Source organism: Molothrus aeneus, chromosome Z (genome assembly GCF_037042795.1).
Source record: "Molothrus aeneus isolate 106 chromosome Z, BPBGC_Maene_1.0, whole genome shotgun sequence".
Lineage (NCBI taxonomy): Eukaryota > Metazoa > Chordata > Aves > Passeriformes > Icteridae > Molothrus > Molothrus aeneus.
This window is the reverse complement of record NC_089680.1, coordinates 47,408,814-47,433,899: the sequence shown is the minus strand read 5'-3', so window position 1 is coordinate 47,433,899 and position 25,086 is coordinate 47,408,814. Positions and strand designations below refer to the sequence as shown.

The 25,086-nt window shown below is 39.6% G+C and overlaps 2 protein-coding genes and 1 long non-coding RNA gene across 3 annotated transcripts; 2 read left to right on the top strand and 1 right to left on the bottom strand.

Annotated features, from left to right (window-relative positions):
- Positions 1–226: 226 nt before the first annotated feature.
- LOC136569323 (uncharacterized) lies at positions 227–2,373 on the bottom strand. Its single transcript, XR_010785335.1, has 2 exons — positions 2,110–2,373; positions 227–543 (listed from the first exon to the last, which is right to left on the bottom strand). It is a non-coding gene; the product is annotated as an uncharacterized lncRNA (long non-coding RNA).
- MARVELD2 (MARVEL domain containing 2) lies at positions 1,645–9,830 on the top strand. Its single transcript, XM_066569708.1, has 6 exons — positions 1,645–2,724; positions 4,284–4,316; positions 5,394–5,530; positions 6,352–6,523; positions 6,859–6,909; positions 7,826–9,830. Exons 1-6 carry the CDS (start codon positions 1,645–1,647, stop codon positions 7,940–7,942), a joined length of 1,590 nt encoding a protein of 529 aa, XP_066425805.1. The 3' UTR covers positions 7,943–9,830.
- A 2,762-nt stretch (positions 9,831–12,592) lies between these two features.
- GTF2H2 (general transcription factor IIH subunit 2) lies at positions 12,593–24,307 on the top strand. The gene is made up of 15 exons (XM_066568983.1): positions 12,593–12,911; positions 13,003–13,080; positions 14,033–14,069; positions 14,680–14,766; positions 15,612–15,662; positions 16,086–16,140; positions 16,908–17,013; positions 17,965–18,055; positions 18,219–18,306; positions 18,915–19,022; positions 20,184–20,247; positions 21,103–21,206; positions 23,046–23,148; positions 23,440–23,479; positions 23,900–24,307. The coding sequence occupies exons 1-15, from the start codon at positions 12,856–12,858 to the stop codon at positions 24,017–24,019; spliced, it is 1,188 nt and encodes a 395-aa protein (XP_066425080.1). The 5' UTR covers positions 12,593–12,855; the 3' UTR covers positions 24,020–24,307.
- Positions 24,308–25,086: the final 779 nt, after the last annotated feature.

Here is a 25,086-nt window from a genome sequence, read left to right as displayed (position 1 = left end):
TAAACAGGACCACTTAACTAAGCATATGAAATAATTATTTTCCAGTGCCTATCATTCTAAATGCATTTTGATCTACCCAATATGGTACTGGTGAATATTTTTCTTAGGTCAGATTTCTTTTATGCAAGATATTAGGAAGACAGTACTGTAAAGGTATTTTGGGAGGTAAGCTTAGAACTTATTTTTTTAAGAACACCTTTTATTTTATTAAATTAAGGAATAACTCTTCATTTTTAACACATTTTATTTACTTTGCATTTGTACAGTTTGTTCCCAGAGTCCACGATTGGTAAGTTGTGAGCATTTGAAGGTTTAATTAAAATTTACACCTTAAAAATGATCGCTGTTTGGAATTTTAAACCTTGTAAAAGAAGAGACTGAAGCATACTATAGACAATTTGGTAGGCCATACTGACAATGTAAATAAAACTCCTACTGCATTAATGCTCTTTGGACTCAGCTGCAGATTTTGTGGTGAATGTAGAAAGCCATTTGCAGAAGACAACGGTGCAGCACACCAGATTTCTTCTTCAGCTCCTGAACCTGAAAAACAATGGCAGAAATGTTGATTTTCCAAACAGACTGCTCGGTGGCTTGGCTTTCCCTGTCACTGGGCCAGCTCTTTGCCAGGTGTTGCCCAAGCACCAGCCCAGGCTGGGACTAAAGCACAGCTCTGTTGGAGAAGGACCTGGGGGTGCTGCAGGACAAACAGCTGTCCATGAGCCAGCAGTGCCCCGTGGCCAAGAGGGTCAACAGAATTCTGCAGGGCATTAGGAACAGCCTTACCAGCAGGTCGAGGCAGAAGATCCTGACCCTCTACTCAGCCCTGGCAGGGTCGCACATGGAGTGCTGTGTCCAGTTCTGGGGTGCCCAGTACAGGAGAGACATGAAGCTCCTTAAGGGGAGGGCAACAAGGATGATGAGGGGACTGAAGCATCTCTCTTACCAGGAAAGGCTGAGGAAGTTGCACCTGTTCAGCCTCGAGAAGAGATGACTGAGAGGGGACTTTATCAATGTTTGTAACTACCTAATGGAAAGTATCAAGAGGATGGAGCCAGGCTCTCCTCAGTGGTGCCAAGCAACAGGACAAGAGGCAATGGGCAGAAACTGATGCAAAGTAAGTTCCACCTGAATATGAAGAATACCTTTCTTTCTGTGCGAGTGACAGCGCGCTGAACAGATAGTGGAATCTCCTTCACCAGAGATATTCAGAAGTGTATGGACGCAATCCTGCGCGACGTGCTCTAGCACGACCCTCCCTGAGCAACTGAGCAGACAGGTTGGAATACCTGTCCCTCTGCGGTCCCTTCTAACCTGGCCTATTCTGTCATGCTGTGAGTCACGGCTCCCAGCCCTCCTGCCAAACCCGGCCGCGCCCCGCCGGCACCGCACCGCGATCTCGGGAAAGCTCCCGCCACTCCCGGCCGGAAGCTCCCGCCTCCCCGGGCGAAGGCCGTGGGGCCGCCGCAGGTGAGGCCGCCGGGGCGCCGCAGGTGTTGGGCGACTGCTGCCGGGCCAGTGGGCGCTCTCCGCCCGGCTCGTCCTTCTCTGGCGCCGGCTGCCCTTAGGATCCCGCGGCAGTTCCCTCCCGTTGGTGAGCCGAGCGGGGCCGGGGAGCGCCCGCGGCCGGGCTGAGCGCCGGCCATGTCGCGGAGCTCGCAGGGCGGGCGACCCGGCAGGTCCCCGCTGCCCCGCGGGGCCAGCCCCGGGCCCGCCGCCGCCCCGCTGCCGCCGCCCCCGCTGCCCCTGCAGCCCCCCTTCGGCCCCGGCGGGGCCAGCCCGGGCCCCAGCGGGCCGGCAGAGCTCAAGCCGGTTCGGCGGTTCATTCCGGACTCGTGGAAGAACTTCTTCAAAGGGAGACGCCATCCCGGCTCCAGCTGGGATAGCACGGCCTCCGACATCAGGTACATCTCGGACGGGGTCGAGTGCTCCCCGCCTGCCTCTCCCGCCCCGCTGCAACCGGGGACCAGGACGGTGCCCGGCTCCTACACCGACCCATTCGGAGGGTCGGGCGGGAGCTACAACTCTCGGAAGGAGGCCGAGGCCATGCTGCCCTCCGGAGAGCCCTCGGGCTCGCTAGATCGCCGCGGCGGCACTGGGCAGACTTACAGCGAGCGAGTGGAGGAGTACCACCTGCGGTACGCCTACATGAAGTCCTGGGCAGGGCTGCTCAGGATCCTCGGCGTGGCCGAGCTGCTGCTTGGCGCCGCCGTGTTCGCCTGTGTCACCGCCTACGTACACAAGGACAACGAGTGGTACAACATGTTCGGGTACTCGCAGCCCTACGGATACGGGGCGGGCAGCGCCTACGGAGGATACTCCTACAGCGGGCCCAAAACGCCTTTCATCCTGGTGGTGGCGGGAATGGCGTGGATCGTCACCATAGTGCTGCTCGTGCTGGGCATGTCCATGTACTACCGAACTATCCTCCTCGATTCCAACTGGTGGCCTCTGACCGAGTTTGGGATCAATGTGGCCTTGTTCATCCTGTACATGTCGGCTGCCATAGTATATGTAAACGATACCAACCGAGGTGGGCTCTGCTATTACCAGTTGTTTAAGACACCGATAAATGCGGCTTTTTGCCGTGTGGAGGGCGGTCAGACTGCGGCGATCATCTTCTTGTTTGTCACGGTGATCCTCTATCTAATTAGTGCGGTGGTTTGCCTAAAGTTGTGGAGGCACGAAGGGGCCAGGAGGCACAGGGAATTAATGGAACAGGAGGTAAGTCATTAGTTTTCATTTTCTATCTACCGGTTACCACATGATGGTGAGCAGCTGTAAGATCTTACCGTGGCATACACGATGTAAAATCAACTGTCTTCTCTACAGCAGATCTATAGTCCTAAGGTTGAAAGGGCGTTTTTAAGGTGTCAGAAACAAAGTCTTGGACATGTTTATTTGGGGGTTTTTTTTGGTTCTTTTTAATGTTTATAGATACCTTGAGTAAGGACCTGGCTCTGTTCTCCTCATAATACTGGGCTCTCTTTTTGAGTCAGCTGATGGACTACTTCCTAGTGTGTATTTTCCAAACAAAGGAAGAAACTAACAATGTTCATCTGTTCAGCAGGGTTAGGTGGCTTAAAGCCACCTAGCATTTATTCAAAATCTGTGCGTTCAGCACATCAAGTGCTAGTGTGAATAAACCTAAGAATGTGAAATACTTATTTTTACTTTGCAAGCAAATCTCCAAGCAACTTCTTAATGCCTTTTCAGCTTTCTTCACTATAGTTATCAGCAAATATTTGTAGTAACAGCCTTGACTTGATTTTGATGTCTCAAATTTTAGTCAGCCACATCTTTTTCACGTCAAGTATTTTGCCTGACTACTGGCCTTGCCCATACTAGAAGCATTCAGTGTTTGCCTGGTTAATGATAAACTATAACAGTAGAGATTTAACACTCTTACCTAGAGAGTTCAAAGTAATTTGTGTAAAACTTCCTTCATTTGAAAACATCGCCAAAAGACCCTTTAAAAATTAGTAAGACTTAATATAGCATGAAAATTAATGCATGTGAAACATACATAAGCCTAAATTAAGGAGGGGTCTCCCTTTAAGGGATTTTAGAAGAAGAGAATTTAAAGCTGCATATCCTCTGCTCTCTGACTGCAGTCTGATTTACAGCATTTTTATTTAACGCTGGTTTCCAGTTTAACATCTTGCAGAAAAATTTAGACTTTTCTTTTGAAAACTAGTTATAATTCTTCAATAAAAGCTTTTAAACCAACTGATAGTATGCCCCGCAAGAGTGAGGGGATTGCCAGAGTTGTACATAAGGTGTTCATTCTTCCTTGTTGCTATCCAAGTTCTTTTAGACCACTCACTAAACATTTCTAAAGGGAGTACTTTAATAATAGAGGTTAGAGACTGGACAATGCTGTGCAAAACAGCTGCAGGTTGAGCTACTGATTAGTTCACTGTTGTGTGTGTTCTACGCAATGAATTAGGCTCAGCCTGTTAGTGAGTTAACGGTGGGCTGGAATGTGAAACAATAATAAAGGAGCTTGAGAAGGGGATGGAGTAGTTCCTGCAAGCTGTTCCTTACAGCTGTGCTCTGGGAAATCCTGTTGTTCTGGGGTTTGGGTGGTTGTTTTCCTTAAACAAGTCTTTAAATAGTGGATCTGAAAATACTCCTTATGCTACATTTCATTATACTTAAGTATAAATGTAATCTTCTGTATAGTATGTTTTTGAAAGTGTTTAAATTTTAGGAGTCCGTGCTTTTCCATACTATTTTTGCTGAAAATAAAACTTTGTTCTTTCCTTTTTTTTTTTTGATAGATGAAAACACAATCCTCTTTTCCAGAAAAGAAGGTAGGAAATAGGAATTTATTTTTCTCTTTCCTGGTTATTCTAAATTATTATTATTTTCCTTGTGACTATTTTAATTAATTAATTAATTTGTTTATTTGACCTCAAAGAGATTATGTTTAGTTTTTTAAGCTAGTTTGGACAGCAGTCTCCTGCCTGGAAGATTCAAAAGGAGCTTGTAACAAACTTACTCCTAGTTAGGCTAGGTTATAAAATCTACAAAACTGTAAAATAGCAATGTGATGGCTGCCTCTCCGTGTGCTCTTACCCTTTTCTATGAGGTGACAAGTTCTGTAGCATTTATCACAGAGTTTGTAGACATGACTACAACAGCAGGTCGTCTGATGCATGATAGGTTTGAGTCTCTTTATTCCTGGCTGTGCATTTAATTTGCAGGAGAGCCAGTGGAAGCACAGTGTAGGTGCCCTGTGAGTCGAGCTTCTTCCTTGGTCTCTGAGACTGCTCCAAAGACCCCCTTGCCAGTTAATGCCTCAGCAGTGTTAGTGTTTCAGCCACACAAGGTGTCATTGCATACACTGCAAAGATTGTATGGGCTTTCCAGAAAAATTACGAGATAAATTTCACCCTTAAATGTCTCCTGATAGACACTGTGAATTTCCTTACCACCGTTTTCTCTGTTGATTCAGTAGTGGATCAGGATCCTTTTGTTTATGTTCTAAGATTTCACATTTTTTTATTTCTGGATCAAGGGATGAATTGTATAATAGGAAACAAGGAGAAAAGGGAACTCCAAAGAACTGAATTATTCCAGTTCATTCACAAATTAAATGAATACTGAAGAAAACTTTCTTGCAATATTTTTTTAAACATGCAAACAATTCTTTCCAAAGCTGCAGAAGTACTTATCTGTACTGCTGTTAGGACAAACTTAAGAAAAATACTGTGTGAGAAACATTATTGTAAGTCAATAAACTGATTTTTTAATTACAATAAGTGTTGTAGGAAATATCTGTGATTTGCTTCTACTGCTGCTCAATACATGCATCCCTGTCTTAGGGTGTATTTTGTGATTTATGTAAAACTGATTTCATTAAGAACAAATTTTCTCTTTTAAAACAGTATGAAGGTGATGACAGACCAAGGGAAGAAGTCAGTTACAGGCAGCTAAAATCACTGGAAAGAAAACCAGAGCTACTTAATGGTCATATACCTGCAGGCCACATTCCTAAACCTATAGTGATGCCAGACTACTTAGCGTAAGTGACTTGATTTTGATGGGCCAACTTACTGGAGGATACTTGAATTATGTTTTTCACTCTGCATTTCTCCAATGGGTTCTCTCCCATGCACATGCTATGCGAACTCGTAATTGTGTGTTAAGTTAACATTAAAAAGCAGAGAGGATGGGGCTGGTATCAGTGGCCTAAGTCCAGTAACTATAAATAAGGAGTCTTAATTTAAAAAAATAAACCCCCACAAACCTCAAATGTTGAAAAAGAATATCATAATCTAGCAAGTATGTTAACTGCCAAAGGAAGAGAAGACCATTATATAGATATTAGAGGAAAAAACTAAAATACATGGGAAATTGCCTTTTTAGGGCCAGAAATTTGACTACTCTTATACTTTCTAATGCTGCATCTGTAACCTGCTCCCTTAATTGGAAAGGGTAGGCCTTTCCAATTAATAAATTAATTTTTATACTATTTGCTATGGGCACAAGTAGAAACAAGGGAGGTTGTACCTGAATATTAGGAAAATATTTTTCTCTTTGAGGGTTGGCACAGGTTTCCCAGAGAGACTAAGTCTCTATGCTTGGAGATATCAAAGCTGTATGGACATAGTCCTGGTCTAAGTGTTCCTATTTGTGCAGGAGGTCAGATCAGATAACCTCCAGACATCTCCTATAACCTCAATTTTACTGTGATTCTCTGATTTTGGTGCTTTACAGACATGCAAATTTCAGCAGGTTATGAGATTAGGAAAAAATACAGAAATACTCTGTCAAGGTGAAGAGTCTAAGTGTTGTTAGTAAACTGTATCTCTAAAACTAATTCTTAATTATTTTTCTTTTAAGGAAATACCCTGTAATTCAAACAAATGAAATGAGAGACCGGTACAAAGCAGTATTCAATGATCAGTTTGCTGAGTATAAAGAACTGTCTATGGAAGTTAATGCTGTATTAAGAAAGTTTGATGAGCTGGACGCATTGCTGAAACAGCTTCCACACCATCCTGAAAGCATATATGTAAGTACCTGTGAAATGGGCTCATGGAAAATACCTGTATTAGGTGGTATTAGACAGTTTTTGACTGTCTTTAGCTAGACCACAATGTCTTCTAATAGTTAAGAACTATACATGGTTTTCTGGGGGTTTTAGTTTCTTTGTTTCATACTAGTAGCTTTTAAGTTCTAATGAGTCACAGTTGATGTATTTTCATTATTTCTCAAATACAAGATTTACGTCTAAAATGTTATAACCTCAAGGTATTGATCAAATGAGAATTCTGATGAGTATTTCGTAGTATTTACATCCATATATGGAGCACACTCAAAGTTTAAAAATCTGTCATTTCTCATTAGGAACAGGAAAGGATATTAAAAGTTCTGCAGGAATACAAGAAGAAGAAAAACGTAAGTGTTTTAAATTTACATTGCTATTGAATATAATGACTAGCAAAGAGAGTGTAAACAGATAATACTTCTGATGCTGAGCAGATTTCAGTATCTCAGGGTACCTGTAGTGTTTTGCATATTTTGTCTTCTAAAACTTCAGAAAAGCTATGGCACAACCCCTACACTCATGGCAAAAGCATTTTTGAGAGTAATGATTCCAGTAGCCACATGTGGGGAAAAACCCAACCCAACAGTTTAGCACTTTCATCTTCTGAGAGTATGTTTAATCACTGAGCATTCTGCATTCAGAAGATTAGTTCAGTTATATTCACTGGCTGACACAGCCAATGGATAAAAACAGAAAACATAGTCCTATATTTAAAAAGACATTTTTGGGTTTTTTGAGGCATGGAATTTAGACACTCTAAAAAAGTAATTACACCTCTTGGTGTAATCCAAGAGGTTTCTCTTTGTAATTTTTAAATGCAGACAGCAAATATGTATCTGTGTTCCATTAAAAACATTATGCATTACAAATACAATTTTTTTCCCATGGGATTCAGAGTTTATGTCCATGTTAGTTAAGCTTCATTGCTTTTTGAGGGGGAAGGATGTATTGTATGTACAACAAATACATGTGTAAAATCTAAATTACGTAGTATGATGTCATTTATATTTGCAAATTTCTGCTTTAAAACAGCTCTATTTACTAAGAGAGCTGCCACAGCATATAAAGGCAGAACATTTTCTTCTGGCCTTTCATGAAGGAAGGGGAATTGGGAAACAAGAAAGGGCTAGGGAAAAAGATTGTGATTTTTTTGAGAATTTTTACATACTGTCCTTTTAGTTAAGAAGATAATTGGTAATAGACTATTCTTGGAAGAGTCTGAAAGCCTAATATATACTAACATATAGGTTTTTGTATTTTTGGCAGGATCCTGCATTTCTGGAGAAAAAGGAGCGTTGTGAATATCTGAAGAATAAGCTTTCTCACATAAAACAACGAATTCAGGACTATGATAAAGTTATGAATTGGAATGTAGAAACCTAGTAATGACTTCACTTCATGGATACTATTTTCTGGTTTTAAAATCAATATGTGTATTTTAACCTATTTATTTACTCTTTGAACAGTACACTTATGGGGATTACTTAATCACTGTCATATGTTTGGATGTTGTACATTACTGATAGTTTTGTATGCAGATCCAATTGTAATTGAAGTTATGACATAAGTTAGGAAACTGCTGCTAACATTATGCTTTCATTAGTGCAAATCCTGGCCTCTTAAATATGAATATTTTATTTGAAAATACTTCATTTGCAAACTTGCAAAGCCTTCCAGAGAAAGCAGTTTCCATATACCTTGTGGAAATATTGCACAGAAACGCTGTTAACAATTTTGGATTTTATTTATATGTGACATCTTAATGATATCAGAAAGAGCTGAGCTGATTTTTCTGTGTGGGGTTTGATGAATTGCCCGATTGTGTTCAATATTTTGGGCAATTCAGAAGCTAGTTTAATAAGAATTTTTGTATTGTATTTCCAAATGCTGTCAATTATACCAGAAATCATCTTGAATTTTGCCTAACAAGTGAGGAAAAATAGCTTCTTATTTAACCAGCTGGGGGAGGGGAACTTGGGTTTGGTTTTTGTATTGCCCTCTTCAGAGATGATGCAACAAATCTATACTTGGCCTTAAAGGAAAAGAGGTACAGGATGAGGCATATTAATGTCCCCTTAGTGTTGCTATAGGTCAGTGTGCTCTGCCTGCCTTGTGGATCATGCTGTTAGGGGTACATGTGTTTAAGGGCTTCACTCCTCATCAGCAAGTAACAGGACTTCTTGTCTATACAGCAGCAGCTAATGAACTTGGCATTCAGAGAGCGAGTATAGCAGAATGAATTCTCATTCAAAGTATAAATTGTTAGTATCCTCTTTAAGGCCAGATAAAATGTATTAAAAGACATACTTTCCAGAGCATATTTGCATAAATTCTATATATATTTTTATATTTTCTTGGGGATATTATGCTGGCGATAGGTTTGTATGTGTAAGTATTTTCATAAGCCAGTAAATTTTCTCTTTGCATCCTTTTTCATATCTTTATTTACTTTAACTTTTTTACTTACTATAATTGTTAGAAGCATTGATAGTTTTTGTACCGTTTTCTACAACTGCAATTTGTCTGTTCTGAAATATGTTTTTTAATATTAAAAAAAACCCCACCAGTGTAGCCATATTACTCTATTGCTTATAAAGACATTTTGTTTGAAAAAGGTGCTCTGATTACAGTTACTGCAAATTTTTGTTAGTGATTTGGTTTTTTCTTTGAAAGTTTTAACTTCTGCCTTAATTTTAAGGAACAACATTAGGAAAGCCATTTCCAGTTTAGTGTGATCATGGTAGTACTACCTCTGCTCTTCACTGCTGGAAATGTATTAACATACCTCACTCTGACCATTGTAACCCTGCTGGTTTTTCAACCCTTATCATTGATGCTGCAATCCTGATGGCCATGCACCCACCTTCATACTTGTAAAATTGACATTCCAATTTTTTCAGCCATTTCATTCCAAGAGTTTTAGTGGCTGAAGTAAATAGCACAAGATGCCATGGGAACACTGAGAGAATTTGAAAATTTGGCACGTCGTAATTTCACAGCTTTTCAGTCTCATCTACTGGAAGGTGCCTCAGTATTTTCTTCATTCTGAGAACAGGTGACAGCCAGTGCAATACTATGTTCTCTCTCTCTTTTCAGTGCCTTTCTCTCTGGTTCTGGTTTGTATTCATTTCAAAGGAAAAACCTCTCTTCCTTATAAAGGAGATGGGCCAATTTTTTATACTTGTTGTGCTGAATACCTGTTAAATTGTTCTTTGTAAGAGAAGTACTTGTCCAAATCTCCACAATCTAAATAAATTACCTGTCACACCCAGGTTTCTTGTTTTTTCTCAGTGAGAGTTCTGGGCATTGCATCAATAACAGGAGAAGATTAGCACAAGTTTGAGGATGAACTGGTGTTCCTAAAGTTCTAACAATAACATGACTGATTTTGGAGATTCACAGTCTGCACACTTAATAGGTCTTCATTCTGTAGGACAGACCCAGCTCCAGGCTCCTTTTGACAGTGGTCTGAGTTTTAGTCTGAGAAACTGGCTCCTGGTCTCTCAGACAGTGTCTGCATAGCCTGTGGAGAACCATCGTTCTGCTTCTTTCCTACAAAGTTTCCAACAAATGGATTGGGAAAAGGTAACAGCATACCTGTGCCTGGAATAAGGAGATTAAGCAGTAACATCTGTATGTGGATTCTCATGTTTCCCAGCAAGATGCCATAGGTGTGGCTAAGTAGATTTTCCAGATGTTGGGAAGAGAAGCTGGGAGAGGTATACTCCCTTGGCCTGCCTTTTGGATTTCAAACAGAATTGATGCAGGGCACGACAGAAGCAAGCTACCATCCTAAGGTACACAGGCCATCCTAAGGCTGCAGCAACGTGTTGCAACCATTACAGTAAATTACTTGCTCAGTCCTGTGTCTGTTACAGGCCTCAGGGCTGCTGAGGTACCTCTGGTGTGTATAATCTGTGCACTTGTTTTGCTCTAACCTACCAATGGACAGCTGAAAAGGGTCTTGTCTACAATGCTACAGACATGCTGGAGAAAAACTGTTACTCTAAGATTAGTCTAACATGTTCATCTCTCAGAGAAATTGAGATGAATTAAATAAGAATTAATGCTGGAAGCTGAAGGAACTTGGAGCAAGGCAGAAAGTAGGAGGAAAGTGATGGGAGAGTCCCTCAATCTGAGTTACCATAAGAACTATCAAGGAAAGCGGCTTCTTGATGTTAAAGAATAGAAGGCATACTGCAGACAAAACTGGAGTTTTAGATTATTATCACCTCAATCTCTCTGTGCAGTCCCTCTAGGCTCAGCTCTGAACCTACATTTTTGCATGTAAACGATGTGCTGTGTGGTCTTACGCGTGTGTCTGGGTTTTTGCAGAAGGTAGTTAACAAATTAATCACCAAGGAATTCTGACTTACATCAGTGGGCTTGCTTTTAATTACAGCCTGTACTCAAACCCTGAGTGTATACAACCAGTCTTCCTCTTAAAAAACACTTACCTGGCTTCACAGATCTACAAATTGAGATGCTCAAGATTCTTAGTGTTTCTACAAATACCATAGTTTCTAAACTGTATTTGTGTTTCTTCTTGTCTTTGTAAGCAGTTGATCAAGACAAATGTGGCAAGATTGGCATTCTTTTTACTAAACTGTACATTTTTTCAGGCCCCGTAAAGTAAGGACTAACAAACATACCCAAAATTTTGTCTTGCATAACAGCCTGACCAGTTTCATGCCAGCACAATAACTAGAAATGCTCATGGCAATGAAAAACCTAACTGCTTTGAAATTGTAAATGAAGGTGTCCAGTATGTTATTTATGAATTTCAAAATCGTGGTGGGATTTCAAGCACTTGTACAATAAAGTTTTACAAAATTACTGTATATCTTGTGTTCCAGTCCAGAACTGAGATTCTTGGTCTTGAGAATAAAAAATATTCCTGTTCTGAAAGAAGTCTCATTTCTCACTTATTTTATTCAAAGTGCTAGCTTAGAAGACACTTTATTTCATTGTTTTAGAGATTGGACTTTTTCCTTCTAAAGAAAAAAATGGTGTATGTTCTAATTGGAGTTGTTCAAACAACAACAATTTCAGTTCCAAGAAGAAAATGCTGACTTTTCAAAGAATTCTTCTTTTCCTGCCTTCAGATTGCTTTCCTTCAAAAAATAATTGCTTTTTCCCTGGTATGGTTTAACTGAGAGCTAATTCATTTTTCCTCTCTTTCTGTTCTAATTATACACTTCTCCTAATAAATGCAATAAGCTGAAGGGTACAGGAGTGGTTAGTTTTGCCACAGTCTTGCTTCAAAGATTGTTACTACTGTTTACATGTTTCTTCCTCATGTATTGTCTTACTTGGATGCAGGGTGAGACTTCTTAGAAACGGATGTTCAGTAACTTTCCTGCAATTCAAGAGCTGAAGCCCGGTCTTGGCATACTTCCACGTATCCAGTAAAGTTTTAATTGCTCTGCAGAGCGATCAGCAATTAGCTCAGCTAGCTCTGAGCTAATCCTAACTGTGGTGCTTATGAAATGGAACTCTTAGTGACGTGACATGAATACTCAGAAATATTTTAGGTAGATGATTACTTAACATCTACTTAACATCAAAATACCTGAAACTTCTTGCTCTTGCTGGTGGCGTGATAGATGGCTGCCTTCATTAACCGGCGTATAAGCACAATCATGTGTTAAAATCCAGCGCTTTTTCCAGGCTCCTGCGTTCTTCCATTAATTACTGAAATGTCTTCGGTTAATTGCAGAAGCGCCACCGACACCCAGGCAGTACCGTCAGCCTGGCGGCTGTGCCCGGACACACGAACGAGGGGCTCCTCACGGGGCTCCGCGCCATGTCTCCGTCAGGCGTCTTCCCTAGGCGCTCGTCCTCTCCATCGATGTCTCCGTCAGGCGTCTTCCCTAGGCGCTTGTCCTCTCCATGACCGCACTCGGAGGATTTTGATGATGCTGTGGAAAACACAACGGAACGGAACGGAACGGTCGCTCCGCGGCCCGGGCGGCAGCCGGGACGGTTTGGCGGCGCACCGAGGCGGAAGAGGGCGGGCGCCAACGTGTCGGGGAAGGCCGGGCCTGGCTGCGAGCGCGGGCCGGGCTCCTCTCCGTGTCCTGCGGCTCTACTCAGCCTTCCTCGGCTGCCCTTGGGCTCCTTCGGCCATTCTAACCTCCCTCAGTGTCCCTCGGCTCCTCTCAGACCTCCTCTCACCCTCCTCTTCTTCCCGCAGTCCCCCTCGTCATCCCTGAACTCTCTCATCTCCCCGGAGCTCCCCTGATATTCCCTCAGCGCCGCGCATCTCCCCTGGTCTCCCCTCAGCCGCCGCGGAGATGGATGACGAACCCGAGCGGACCAAGCGCTGGGAAGGAGGCTACGAAAGAACATGGTGTGTTTTCCCCCATCACCTTTCTCTCCTTTCTGGCGAAAGAGGAGGAAAAGCCTCCCCTCTGCCCACTGTAACAGTCTGTTCTGCCTAGGGAAATTCTTAAGGAAGACGAATCCGGGTCGTTGAAGGCAACCATCGAGGACATTCTCTTCAAGGCAAAGAGGAAAAGGTACGTGGTGTGGCCACGAGCCTGCTAATAGCACTGATTTGGTCAGTTACAAGGGCTTGATCATCCCGAAACTGGTTCGTGTGGGATAAATTAACCATAAGGCATGCCTGCAGGATGTCTTTATGGCCCTTTTCCTTCAGAGGGGCAGGTGCATGCCAGGAAAAATTATGAACAATTAATTTTTATCTTTTAACACTGAATGTATACAGGCTGTGTATCCCATGTGTATGCAAGCTACAGGTCTTGATCTGATGAAATGCTGCAGAGCGCTGCAGCTGCAATCTGCACAGCTTAGAGGAATCTTACATCAGTGTTTTTTTTTTTAGTATACAAATCAGAGAATCGCAGGATAGTTTAGGTTGAAAGGGACCTTAAAGATCATCTCCCTCCAACCTGCAATGGGCTGGGACTCCTTTCATTGGACAGATTGGTCAGAGCCCCATCCAAACTGTCTTGAGCTCTCCCAGGGATGGGGCATCCACAGCTTCTCAAGGCAACCTGCTCCAGTGCCTCACTACCCTCGTGGTAGAAACATGTTTGTCTCCAATCTAAATCAACCCTCTTTTAGTTAAAAACATTGCCCCTTGTCCTGTCACAACAGAATCTACCTTCTGGTATCATGACTACAGATTTCTGTTTCAAATTTCAGAAAAATGGCTAGAAGAAAATCCTAAGTTTTATGTTATTTCAAGTTATGTTAGAACTTGATTTGTCAAGTTTGGATAAAATTTTAAAGCTTCATTAAACCTGGTAGTAAGAAATAGTTCTTATTTATTTTCTGAGAGTTGTGAAATCTGTGATTGAGCAATGGGGTTTTTCAGCATGAATAACTGTCTGCAGTTTGTTGCTTCTACATTTTAGCCAGAAGTCTAGTACTGGATTTGTTTGGACTTTTGTTTTAGGAGCCATTCACTTATTTGAATTTGACTTAAAACCTTCTGTGTTTTGTTAGACTCTATGAGCACCATGGACAAGTTCGGCTTGGAATGGTATGTTAATACCTTAACCCTCTTCTGTCCTTAGTCCAAAACTATTTGGCTGAAGGTGTTATGCCAGATCTGAAATACACTTCTGCTGGCCTGGCATACTTCATACCAAACCCTGTGGTTTCTGCTGTTACTTACTGTTTTTTTAAAGCATTCTTTGTTTGTTGGCAGTGTGTATGTGAAGCATGGCTATTCAGGGTTGGAGGGTTGACACACAGGGTGTGTTTGGCAGCAGAAGTCAGATCACCATTTGCTCGCACTGACCATTTCTCTTCATGTGAAAAGTGGACATGATGGAAATGGGTTGTAAATAATCACATTGCTTTGTACAACTGAGCTCTTCAGGTGAAGACATGAATGTTCAAACTATTCATGTTTTGTAGCTTGTCATGAGAGGAGAACAGTCTGCATTTTTCAAGAGAAGGGTTTTTTTTTCATTTTAAGAAAAAAATGGAAGAATGCATTACTTTTCAGTTGCTTTTAATTGCATCTCTTTATCTACTGAATCTTCCCTGTCAGAGGGAGGAAGTAGTGGCTTTTTAAAGTAAATGGAATAATTAATTCATTGCAATACATATTCTGTGAGTGATTTTCACATATGGTGGAAATGCAGATGCGTCACCTTTACGTGGTTGTTGATGGATCAAGAACGATGGAGGACCAAGACTTAAAGCCAAACAGACTTACTTGCACTCTGAAGGTATTCCTGCACTCAAGTTTTTTCTTATTGAGCCACCGTTTCTCTATAAACCAGTTATATTTTCCATTTCAAAGAATTGCAGTCTCCTGTGTCTGCATAGCCTCATCTCTCATCCCTACATTTGTCTCCTTATTTCTGCCTGTCACTTTCCTATTTTTTCAATAGTAAAATCTGTGTGGCATTATTTTGCCTTGCACATGTACTTCTGTACAGCAAAAACACTTTGCACGGGCATATTATGGGAAGACACATTTGGAAACTATGTGGAAATTAAGTGTTGCCCAAATTAAGGGGATGGCACGTTCTCATTACACATCTAGAATTGGTTTGTATTTTTTTCTTACACTTGGGTTTTTTTATGAATTCTTACTTGAAAGAATGCTAGATGAGTGTTGAACTGGATTGCTGTTTCAGATTGTGGGCATATTTCCACTGTATCCAGTATTGATATTGAATATATATGAATATATAATATTGAACTGTATACATTGTGTTCTGTGTGGTCTTCTCCAACAATACTTGACCCTGAAATCCTGCATTTTGATGGTTTTGTACAGAGTAGTGCTTTTTGGTGTATTGAAAACCTCCATTTGAAACAGCAGGATTCTAGAACTTTAACATAGGACATGAATAAAATAAGGGGGGGTGTAGTTTCTGAAATCTCATTTAATTGATTGCTTGGGATGAAGGGGGAAGGATAGTGTGAAAGAGGAATGGAAAGAAAAGGCTCATTCCCCCTTTTTGTGTTACTCAACTACTTTGTTTTGCTTTTTTAGTTTAGTAGATGTTTTGCATGTATAATGAAAGTATCATTAGTTTTTAACTGCCTTAACTTTTCTTTATAGTTACTGGAATATTTTGTTGAAGAGTACTTTGACCAGAATCCTATTAGTCAGGTATGTACAACCGTGCAAGAAACAAATAGCAGAAAACTATTTTAAAAGGTAGTTTTACAGGTTAAGCAGGTTAAACAGTTTTAAAAGGTTATAACACTACCAAGTAAACTTTTCAATTTATGTGTACCTTCCCACCTTTTATTCATCAGTCTAGTGAAATTCTTGTTTCTGCCTATTTCTGCAATTTAAAGTTTTAGAAGATTTCTTTTTGTACTTTTTGCAGAAGTAATGAAAGTATGGGGGTGTTTATAAATTAATGCATCATGTTGTGCTGCTGTTGTTACACTTGAAGTAAAACTTTTATAGCCTTGTATGATTAAACAATTCTGGTCCATAAAGACATAAAAAAATACAGTAAAATTCTAAATAAACTCATTGTAAAACTTTCTAAGAAAAGTTTGGTCTTTTTTTTCCCTTTTTCAGATTGGCTTAATTGTAACCAAGAGTAAAAGAGCTGAAAAAATGACAGAACTCTCAGGTAGGGAAGTAGTATTCTTTTCTTAAATTGAAGATGTTTTTGTCCTTTTCATTGGTGTTCTAAGTTCTGCCTGATACACTGCTGAAAATGAAGTTATGTTGTCATAATTAGTTTTAATTTAAAAGATAAATTACTGCAAGTTGTTTGAAACCATAATCTACGTTTTGATCTGCTTTGATCCAGAATTGTCATTATGTGCTTGTTTGTGATCAAGTCTCGACCAGAATGCAAGTCAGATATGTTCTGGTTTCTCTATAGTTAATTTTCTACCCTGTTTGTTAATTTTGTATGTTACAACATCTGTGTTTTTTGTGAGATCTGATCAGATGTTAAGAAGTCAAGGTTTGTTTGGTTCCTGCCTGCCTGCTGTTAGGCCAGTCTCTATGGCTTCAGCAGGTTTCATGGAGGAAATTGTGGATCAATCAATCATTGAACCATGTTTTGAGGATAACAGAGGAAACAAAACTCTCTTTCTGTTTGTGGGACATGTCGCACTGATGTGGAGTGCTTAATGATACCCAACAGTGATTTTATTCTTTTTGGCTTCTAAACTTTCTAGCATCTGAATGCCTATGGAGTAAAAGTCTTTTTTACTCTTTTTTGCGTTCTGATCAAAATACCAATTTCTAAGGAAAAATACAGACCTGTTCCACTCTGAAACCAGTTCCTATTGTTGTACAAGTACACTTCTTTACATATGCACTTTAAATATTTCTGTCCTTTAACTTGTTGTATCAGTTAAATTGATTTCATTTTTTCACTTACAGGAAACTCAAAAAAGCATGTAACTGCTCTGAAGAAAGCAGTGGATATGAACTGCAGTGGAGAGCCTTCTCTATATAATTCCCTAAATTTGGCCATGCAGACTTTAAAGTTAGTATATACAAGGAGGTTTTTTGTTTTCTTTGTGATTGTGGCTTTTGAGAGGCAGAGACAGAATTTTTTCTAAGTAGCATCTTGCATCATGCTGACTTGAGTCTTTAAAAGGCAACTCTCCTCTTACAATACAATTCATTAAGTTAAATACTCTAGTAGTGTAGAAGTTTATTTTCTACCGCTAGATGCTTTTATTTAGGGTTGTGTTTCTTACAGAAATGAAATTTGAAAACCAAGTTGATGATGGTATGTAGATATTGTGATGAAAGACACTCCAATTCTTTATTACTGAAGGGCTCTGGTATGAGAGAGGACATAGGGGTTAATAATGTAAGAGAACAGGAAAAGAAACAGTATGGTGTCACAATAAACTTGTGAGAGTTTTGGCATACTTTAGAAAGATCAAATTTCAGGTAGGATAGATTCAGAGCACTTTTTTGCAATGTGAGGTATTGAGATGTATCCCAGTTTTGTGGAAAACTGAAAAAGAATTACAGCTAAAGATACTGACTGAACAAAGCGGATAATCAGTGTAATGAAAAGCCATTTAAATACTAGCAGGAAGAGAGTTTTCAACTAAGAACTAGAAGTAATTAAAAGTAATGGATTTACACTTAAAAACTGATTAGAGCTTTTTAAGAAGTCAGGAAGACTTACTACAGTGTGCTATTTTGGAGATAATTTTACATGTGAGTATGGCTAAGGTACAAAGGATTCATTACAGGAAATAATCAGGTAACAACTACCCAATTAAATACTGTATTTTAGATATTGGAAAGTTTGGCTTTCAGAAGGTGAAAATCTGGTGCTCAGACAAGGATCTTACCACAGTTTGTAGAGGACTTCATATCATGTCATCTTCTGACTTCAGCACACTAAGGTCCTTGGAGATGTTATCGTACAAATAGTTTAGTGTGCATAAGTAAATTAACTGTGTGCTTTCCTTAGGCACATGCCAGGACATACGAGCAGAGAGGTTTTGGTAGTCCTCAGCAGTCTTACGACATGTGATCCAGCCAACATCTATGATCTAATTAAGGTACAGAACTGAAGTTTCACAACTGCATTGAACATCCAGGCTGCTGGACAAAACACAGGCAGTTGCAGTGTTACCACCAATTAATTTTCATTTAAGACTTAAACCTTTTTACTGTTTCTTGTTCTCTACATGAATTGAGTATGCTTTTTTTCTCCATTTTAAGTGTTTAAAAGCAGTAAAGATCAGAGTATCTGTCATCGGCCTAAGTGCTGAAGTTCGAGTTTGTACAATACTTGCCCGAGAAACTGGTGGTATGTATCTGAAGTTCAGTAATTATATTACTAACACAGTTTTAAAATCAAAATTTAAAACATGTATTACTAACACAGTTTTAAAATCAAAATTAAGTAAGTAATTTGTTATATATTTATTGCTGCATTTTGTAATTTTTAAGGATAAATATTTCCCGTTGTGCTGGCAGAAAATTAAAGAGTTGCCCAAATATACAAAATACACAGTAGTAAGTGAAATTACTATCAGCTGGTAGCTGCAGCTCTAGAGAGCAAAAATACATATATTTGCAAACCTTTTGTCCCATATATAAAGCTATGTGGTGTGAAACATATATTAACATGTATAACATGTTAATATCCATTGCTACAGTGGTAACTCTTGCAGTATCATTACTACAGTTTAATGTTGGAGAAAAAGCTCTGTGTCTTCATATCTAATTTAACATTCTGTTATTACTAGTTTTAAAACTTGTCACTTAGTGTAGCATGAACAGGGCTGCTTTTTAGGAACAGGTTTGGATAAATTGTGTTTTCTACCTAAGTTGTTTTCTGTCATTTGGAGTATATGTTTGTTTGGTTTTTTTTGCTCGTAACCTGATAGTAAGGCATCTCTTTGTCTGTGACAGGAACATACCACGTTATTTTGGATGAAAGTCATTATAAGGAACTGCTGATGCACCATGTCAGTCCTCCACCTGCCAGTTCAACTTCTGAGTGCTCCCTTATTCGAATGGGTAAGATATGGATTTGTCAAACTCCTAGCATGAGATTTTGTCTTTTTCTTTATTTGCCTCTTCTGTGTTAAGGCAATATAAATAGTAAGACGTGTAGTAAAGACATTGTGTAATTTTTTTTTGTTTTAACTTTTATTTTGCTAGAAAAGTGTCACTTTTATTGGTGTTATTCCTGCATCGTAGTCAGCTTTTAAACAGAGCTTATTAAGTAAGACAAATTACTGAACAGAATTTAGAAACAATGAAGTGGAATGATATTGATGGCACAGTAATTGTTATAAATTTAATACTTAGAAATGAAGGGTGAAAAGCTATTATTTCTCCCTCTGCTTTTTTCCCTGCAGAAGGCAACTATTACAACTATTAATTGATTTAACAACCATGGGTAGTACACATTTATTAGCAACTTCTTGAGTGTTCTTTCAAGAAGTAGATTACCTTTTCTTTTCTTGATCTGTTTCTCAATAAATTTAAGCTTGGAGTTAAACCAGCATAGGAACTGTAATGCTAAAGTAGAGCATTGAGTTCTCACTTTCATCCATCCTTTTCATAGGTAAGAATGCATGTATTTTTATGTCTAGGTATAGATAATGAAAAGGTTTACTTCTCTTAGGTAAAGCCTGAGCAGCAGTTGGAAAAACCAACTTCTCACCTCTCTTGATCTGTAAAAAATAAATGATACAAGGAAAGAAAGAAAGAAAGATATCAGTCTCCAAAAAGTCCTGTAGTCTCATCTGTCATATACTGCACTTGGAAGGTGAATATAGGCTGGATGGATGCTTATAAAAATATTTCTTCCTTAATCAGAAACTATTGTTTAAGTGAACATTTGTATGTTGCTCATTCTGCTTTCCTACCATTTCACATATTTTACTTTTTAACTGTTCTTCTAAAATGGGGTTCCAGTGCACTTCAGTTAACACAAAGTCTATGGCAAAGACATTTTTTCAGCTGAGGGGAAGTTAAGTCAGAGAGGTGTGGGTGTAGGTAGAGACCTTTGGGAAGAATTTGATATAGCAAGAGTGTATCAGTTCTCCTGTAATAACAAATGGGAGAGTCCTCAATGTCTAGAATATAATCTTTGAACTTCTTCATTGAAGTAAGAAATGGACACATTATTGTATGTTTAAAATTTTTACTATGGGATGTTTTTCTCTTCAGGTTTTCCTCAGCATACTATTGCTTCTCTATCCGATCAAGATGCAAAGCCTTCCTTTAGCATGGCGTAAGTAGCATTGATTAGAATTCAACGAGCTGATATGACTTCAATATTAATTAGTCATATTTAGAAAATCTGCTCAACAGTGAAAGTATTGCAAAATAATCTGAAAAAAGACTAAGCCGTGTCTTGTGACTTCTCAGTAGACATTTTATTTCCATTAGTAGCTCCAGTATTAACAGGATCCTCTGTTAAATATGTTTTAAAATTCTCATTTAAGTTTTTTCAAGGTAGTAAATGGTACTTAGTTCTATTACACACTGATTGGGGCACACAGAGCTAAAAGGTGTTAAGTAATTACTTGCGGCTCATGATTTAATTACTCCTGTCATTATAAAAGATAATTATGAGGATGGAAGGGTATTATCTGAATAAAGTATTTTTTATGTATTTCTTAACATGACTTTAAAGGGAAGTTTAAAATAGAGACCTCATTTGATGACTGTACCAGTGCACTTCTCAATGAAAAGAATCATTGTTTTCCAGGGTGATAGGGGGGGTCTGAATTTCAGAATGAAACAACGTCTAACAGCGTGTACTATTTGAAAGAATAGTTACTATGTGCATCTTAGAGGCAATAGAGTGTTTTTGTCTCTAAAAAGAAACAAGCATGCAGTTATTGTTCATATCTTTATTTTTAAAGATTGGCTCCTTTATATGGAAATATTTGGTCTTTGGTTCCTGTGAGAAAATGTGGTCACTGATATCTGTCCATATCAATTGTTTTCTGACACTTACACATTAAACTGTTACATGCAATCTAGTGAAACTTTTTAAATTATTTGATGGAAAACCTTATTTGTACTTATGTAGTAGCATGGTATTATTTCTTAAGTACTGAATTGTTTCTTTCTGCTATAGGCAATTGGAAAATAACAGTGACCCAGGTCTTACACTGGGTGGATATTTTTGTCCTCAGTGCAGAGCCAAATACTGTGAGCTTCCTGTGGAATGCAAAATCTGTGGTAAGTAGTAAGAAGAGGTGAGCAGATGAATCAAGAGTTCATGGTAAGAGAGTTAAGGGGTAGAAAAATTCAGCTATACTTACTAATTAAAAGCCATCACTGCTTAAAGAGTCCTGCATTTCTGTGACCTGGGATGTCAGCTTCATACAAATGTCTCTCAGGCCTATACCTGTAACAGTAAAGCTTTATCATATCCCTTGGTATAAGGAATATACCTAAGGCAAAGTAGGGAAGAGAGGCGATGCACATGGGAATGATAACTTCTCAAGAATCCTCATGTAACTTAACACACTCATGTTTCAGAGTCCTCAGTGCAAGGCCATGAAAATAGAGAGCTTTGGAGCAGGAGGACAGAAGTACTCTCCCCTCCATGTGTATGTGGGTGGAAGATTTCCAAATTGAACCCAAGGGCAGTCTGCACAGTGACGCAAGACAGCTCTAGAGTTGTAAATGGGAGCCCTTTGGTCTTGCAAATGTTAATGGACTGTGCAACCAATGATGCCTCTCTCCATTGCTCCTAGTGAGGGTGGGAGGGACGATTAGTATGGTTTATAATATTAATATTGTGAGGGGGTGCTGTTCTCCTAGCTTCCAGAGGCATATGACTGAAACACAATAGGTATTACCAGGATACCTGTATTTGGCAACAGGATGAAATAATTATGGGCTTGGGTCACTTTATCCTAGTTTAATTTCAAGTTTTTCCCACCGGCATGAGTTTCATTCCAGCAAGGGGATGGTGTAACTGGAGAAATCCTGTGTATCTGCAGTGGATTCTCCACAGCTGCAGTGATCAGGAGAACAGCAGTTTGGACATTTACAGTATGAGTGAGTGAGTGAGACATTTGTGCCAGCCCATGCCCCACCTGTTCTCATGGTCTAACCCCAGCTGTCAACTCAGCCCCACACTCTCCCACACACTGGTGAGATGGGGAGAGAATCAGAAGAGTAAAAGTGAGATAACTCACAGGTGGCATTAAAGGCAATTGAAAAGTTACAGCAATAGCTGTGCACACGAGACAAGCGAAGTAAGTAATTCATTCACCACTTCCCATCAGTAGAATCTCCAGGAAAGCAGGACTCTGTCATGGGTAACAGTTACTTGAGAAAGTAAGTGCCATCATCCTGAACATTCTCCCCTTTCCACCTTCTCCACCCAGCTTTATAGGCTGAACATGATGCCACATGATATGGCATATCCCTTTGTTCGCTTGGTGGGCTGTTGACTGCAATCCTGACTGTATCCCTTCCCAATGCCTTGTGTACCCCCGAGCCTACTCACTGGTGGAGTGAGAAACAGAAAGGGCCTTGATTGTGTGTAAACACTGCTCAGCAGTAATGGAAACATTCCTGCCTAATCAGCCTTATTTCCAGCATAGATCCAAAACACAGCCACATGATAGTTAGTGTGACAAAAACTAACTGTTTTAACACCAGCAGACCAGTGTTAGCTGAAATGGGGCTGTGGCGTGGTTTTGGCAGTAGTATAGCAAGCTGTAGTAGAGCTTTGTAACGGCATCATTTTAGCTGGTAGTGTGATACAGTGGAGCCATCATTGCCAAAAGGAGCTTCCTAACTTCACCACTGTGTGTTGTAAATGTATTTCTGAAGGCTGAGTTAAACCTTTTCAGTAGAAATTTTATCAATTTGCTTGTTCTTTGTGTTTGGATTTAAAACTGGATTACAGGTTTAGGTAATGGAACAAGTAATTTTACTTTTTAAAGTTCTTAAAAGCTCTCAACCTCTGAGTAATTAAAAATATTATTTTTCCTTTTTACGTTATTTTATACAGAAAAGCTTTTCAGTACATCTTGTAACAATTTTGGTGTCTGTTTGCAGGTCTTACGTTAGTGTCTGCACCTCACCTGGCTCGGTCTTACCATCACTTGTTTCCTTTAGATGCCTTTCAGGAAGTTCCACTGGAAGAATACAAAGGGGAACGGTATGCAAATCTTACTTGTGATAATGAGTGTGCTTGTGGATTCCATAACTTTTTTGTCGCAAAAGAATAGCTGGCAACAGCTGCTTTGCTGCTGAAGATCCTGGGTGTTTGGGTGGTGTGGGGCATCTCTGGCATTAAGAAGTACTTGTAGTTTCCATGATCTGTGAGTTCAGTTGAATAGGTGAAGTAATTGCCAGAAATTGTTACAATGTATGAGATATTTTTTAAAACGTTGATTTACACAGTCTTGACTCTTTTTTTTTCAGTTAAAATACAAAATTTTTCTTTTAGGTATTGTCAAGGCTGCCAGGGAGAAATGAAAGATCAAAATGTAAGTATGTTGAATGGCATTGTAACTTGCATTGAGGGGTGTGAGAAATAGAGGTGATCCTTTAGAATTATATTCTGAACACCAGAAGAATATTTATGAAAGTTAATGTCATGGTTAATTAGACTTAGGTGTTAAGCAGTCACAATTTATAGACTGCAAAGTCTGTAGAAGTGTGGGAAGTAATTTCCTAGGGAGCTGCATAAAAAAAAGCTTCCCATTTGGAAGTGAGCTCAGTGAGCATTTACCTGAGCTCAAGCCTGCGAATACATTTGCTGCCAGAAGATTTAATTCAGTTGAGTTTCTGTGATGCTAGCAGTGCAGTCTGTTTACATTATCATGATGATGTAACTGTTGCCCTACTGTAGTGTGATGATGATAAGTTTTGCTAATTTGACTTGTGTTTCTATCCTTCCCACACAGGTGTACATATGCAAAGTGTGTCAGAATGCATTTTGTGTGGAATGCGATCTGTTTGTTCATGATTCGCTGCACTGCTGTCCTGGCTGTATTCACGAGCACCCTGCTCCTGTATCTGTATGATCTCATATCTTTTTAAAAATTGCTGTATCTTTGTCATTCTTGCATGAATCTAATTAGTTTATTCAGCCATTGCTCTAACTGATGCACCTCTGAACAAGATGATTACAGAGGGATGAACAGTGGAGTAGGAGCAAATGATATTTTTAAAATTTTTTTATTACTTTTAATATATACTTGAATTATCTGTATCTATTTTTTGTTCTAAAGAACTATGGCTTTTTCTAGCGGTTATTATAACAACATGTATATTTGTAAATGTGAAAGTGATAAAACTGCTTTTTATGATAATGTGATGATTCATCTTCATTTCATTACTTCTTCAAAAAGAATCCCTGAAAATACATTTTACACATCTGTTGTTACGAACTTTTGGTTTTGGCAGATGGTGGATTTCTGTAGATCTGTCTTGGTTTGAAAAGACAGATGTCTACTAAGGAAGGCAGGAGCCTCTCTTGAAATGGAAAATGTAAACCCCCTTCCTCTGTATTATTATAATTTTGAAATTAATGGCCTCTCAGGCAAAGATATGAGAGTAGGAATAACAGTTCTTTATTAGGAAAAATAGAAATTAAAAAAGGAGTCATACAAAAACCACTGACAGAGTCAGAATATGACCTGACACCTGGTAGGTCAGCGTGTTGGTAGCAGTCTGATTAAATGGTGGCTGCAGTCCTCCTGCAGAGACAGGTGTGATTCTGTTGGAGCAGGATCCTGTAGAAGGGGACAGTTTTCCTCTGACGGTCCAGTGGTGGTGTAGGGCTTGGTATACCTCTGGGAATCCAGTGGGAAAAGGCTGCCTGTTGTGTTCTCAGATTGTATATTGGAAGGAATGCTTGGCTCCTCCCCCTGGGCAAAGCAATGGGATGATGTGATTTTTTCAGTCATGCAGTGAGACTCAGTGGCCCATTAACAGAGGATATTTCCTGGAGAGAGGATTGCTTGTGGAAGAGATAAAGAAAACTGCCCAATTAACAGACGATAACTGCCCCACTTCTAACAGATGGCAATGGAATACACACCCCCAGCCACATCTTGCATTTGCAACCTAAGACAAGATCAAAATACTC

What these genes read in the sequence shown, in the direction of transcription:
- GTF2H2 (XM_066568983.1), top strand. Translation starts at nt 12,856, where the DNA reads ATGGATGACGAACCCGAGCGGACCAAGCGCTGGGAAGGAGGCTACGAA. An exon ending in GGAGGCTACGAAAGAACATG is followed by an intron (nt 12,912 to 13,002) that starts GTGTGTTTTCCC and finishes TGTTCTGCCTAG; the next exon opens with GGAAATTCTTAAGGAAGACG. An exon ending in ACTTGCCCGAGAAACTGGTG is followed by an intron (nt 18,307 to 18,914) that starts GTATGTATCTGA and finishes TGTCTGTGACAG; the next exon opens with GAACATACCACGTTATTTTG.
- MARVELD2 (XM_066569708.1), top strand. Translation starts at nt 1,645, where the DNA reads ATGTCGCGGAGCTCGCAGGGCGGGCGACCCGGCAGGTCCCCGCTGCCC. An exon ending in CCTCTTTTCCAGAAAAGAAG is followed by an intron (nt 4,317 to 5,393) that starts GTAGGAAATAGG and finishes CTTTTAAAACAG; the next exon opens with TATGAAGGTGATGACAGACC. An exon ending in ACCATCCTGAAAGCATATAT is followed by an intron (nt 6,524 to 6,858) that starts GTAAGTACCTGT and finishes ATTTCTCATTAG; the next exon opens with GAACAGGAAAGGATATTAAA.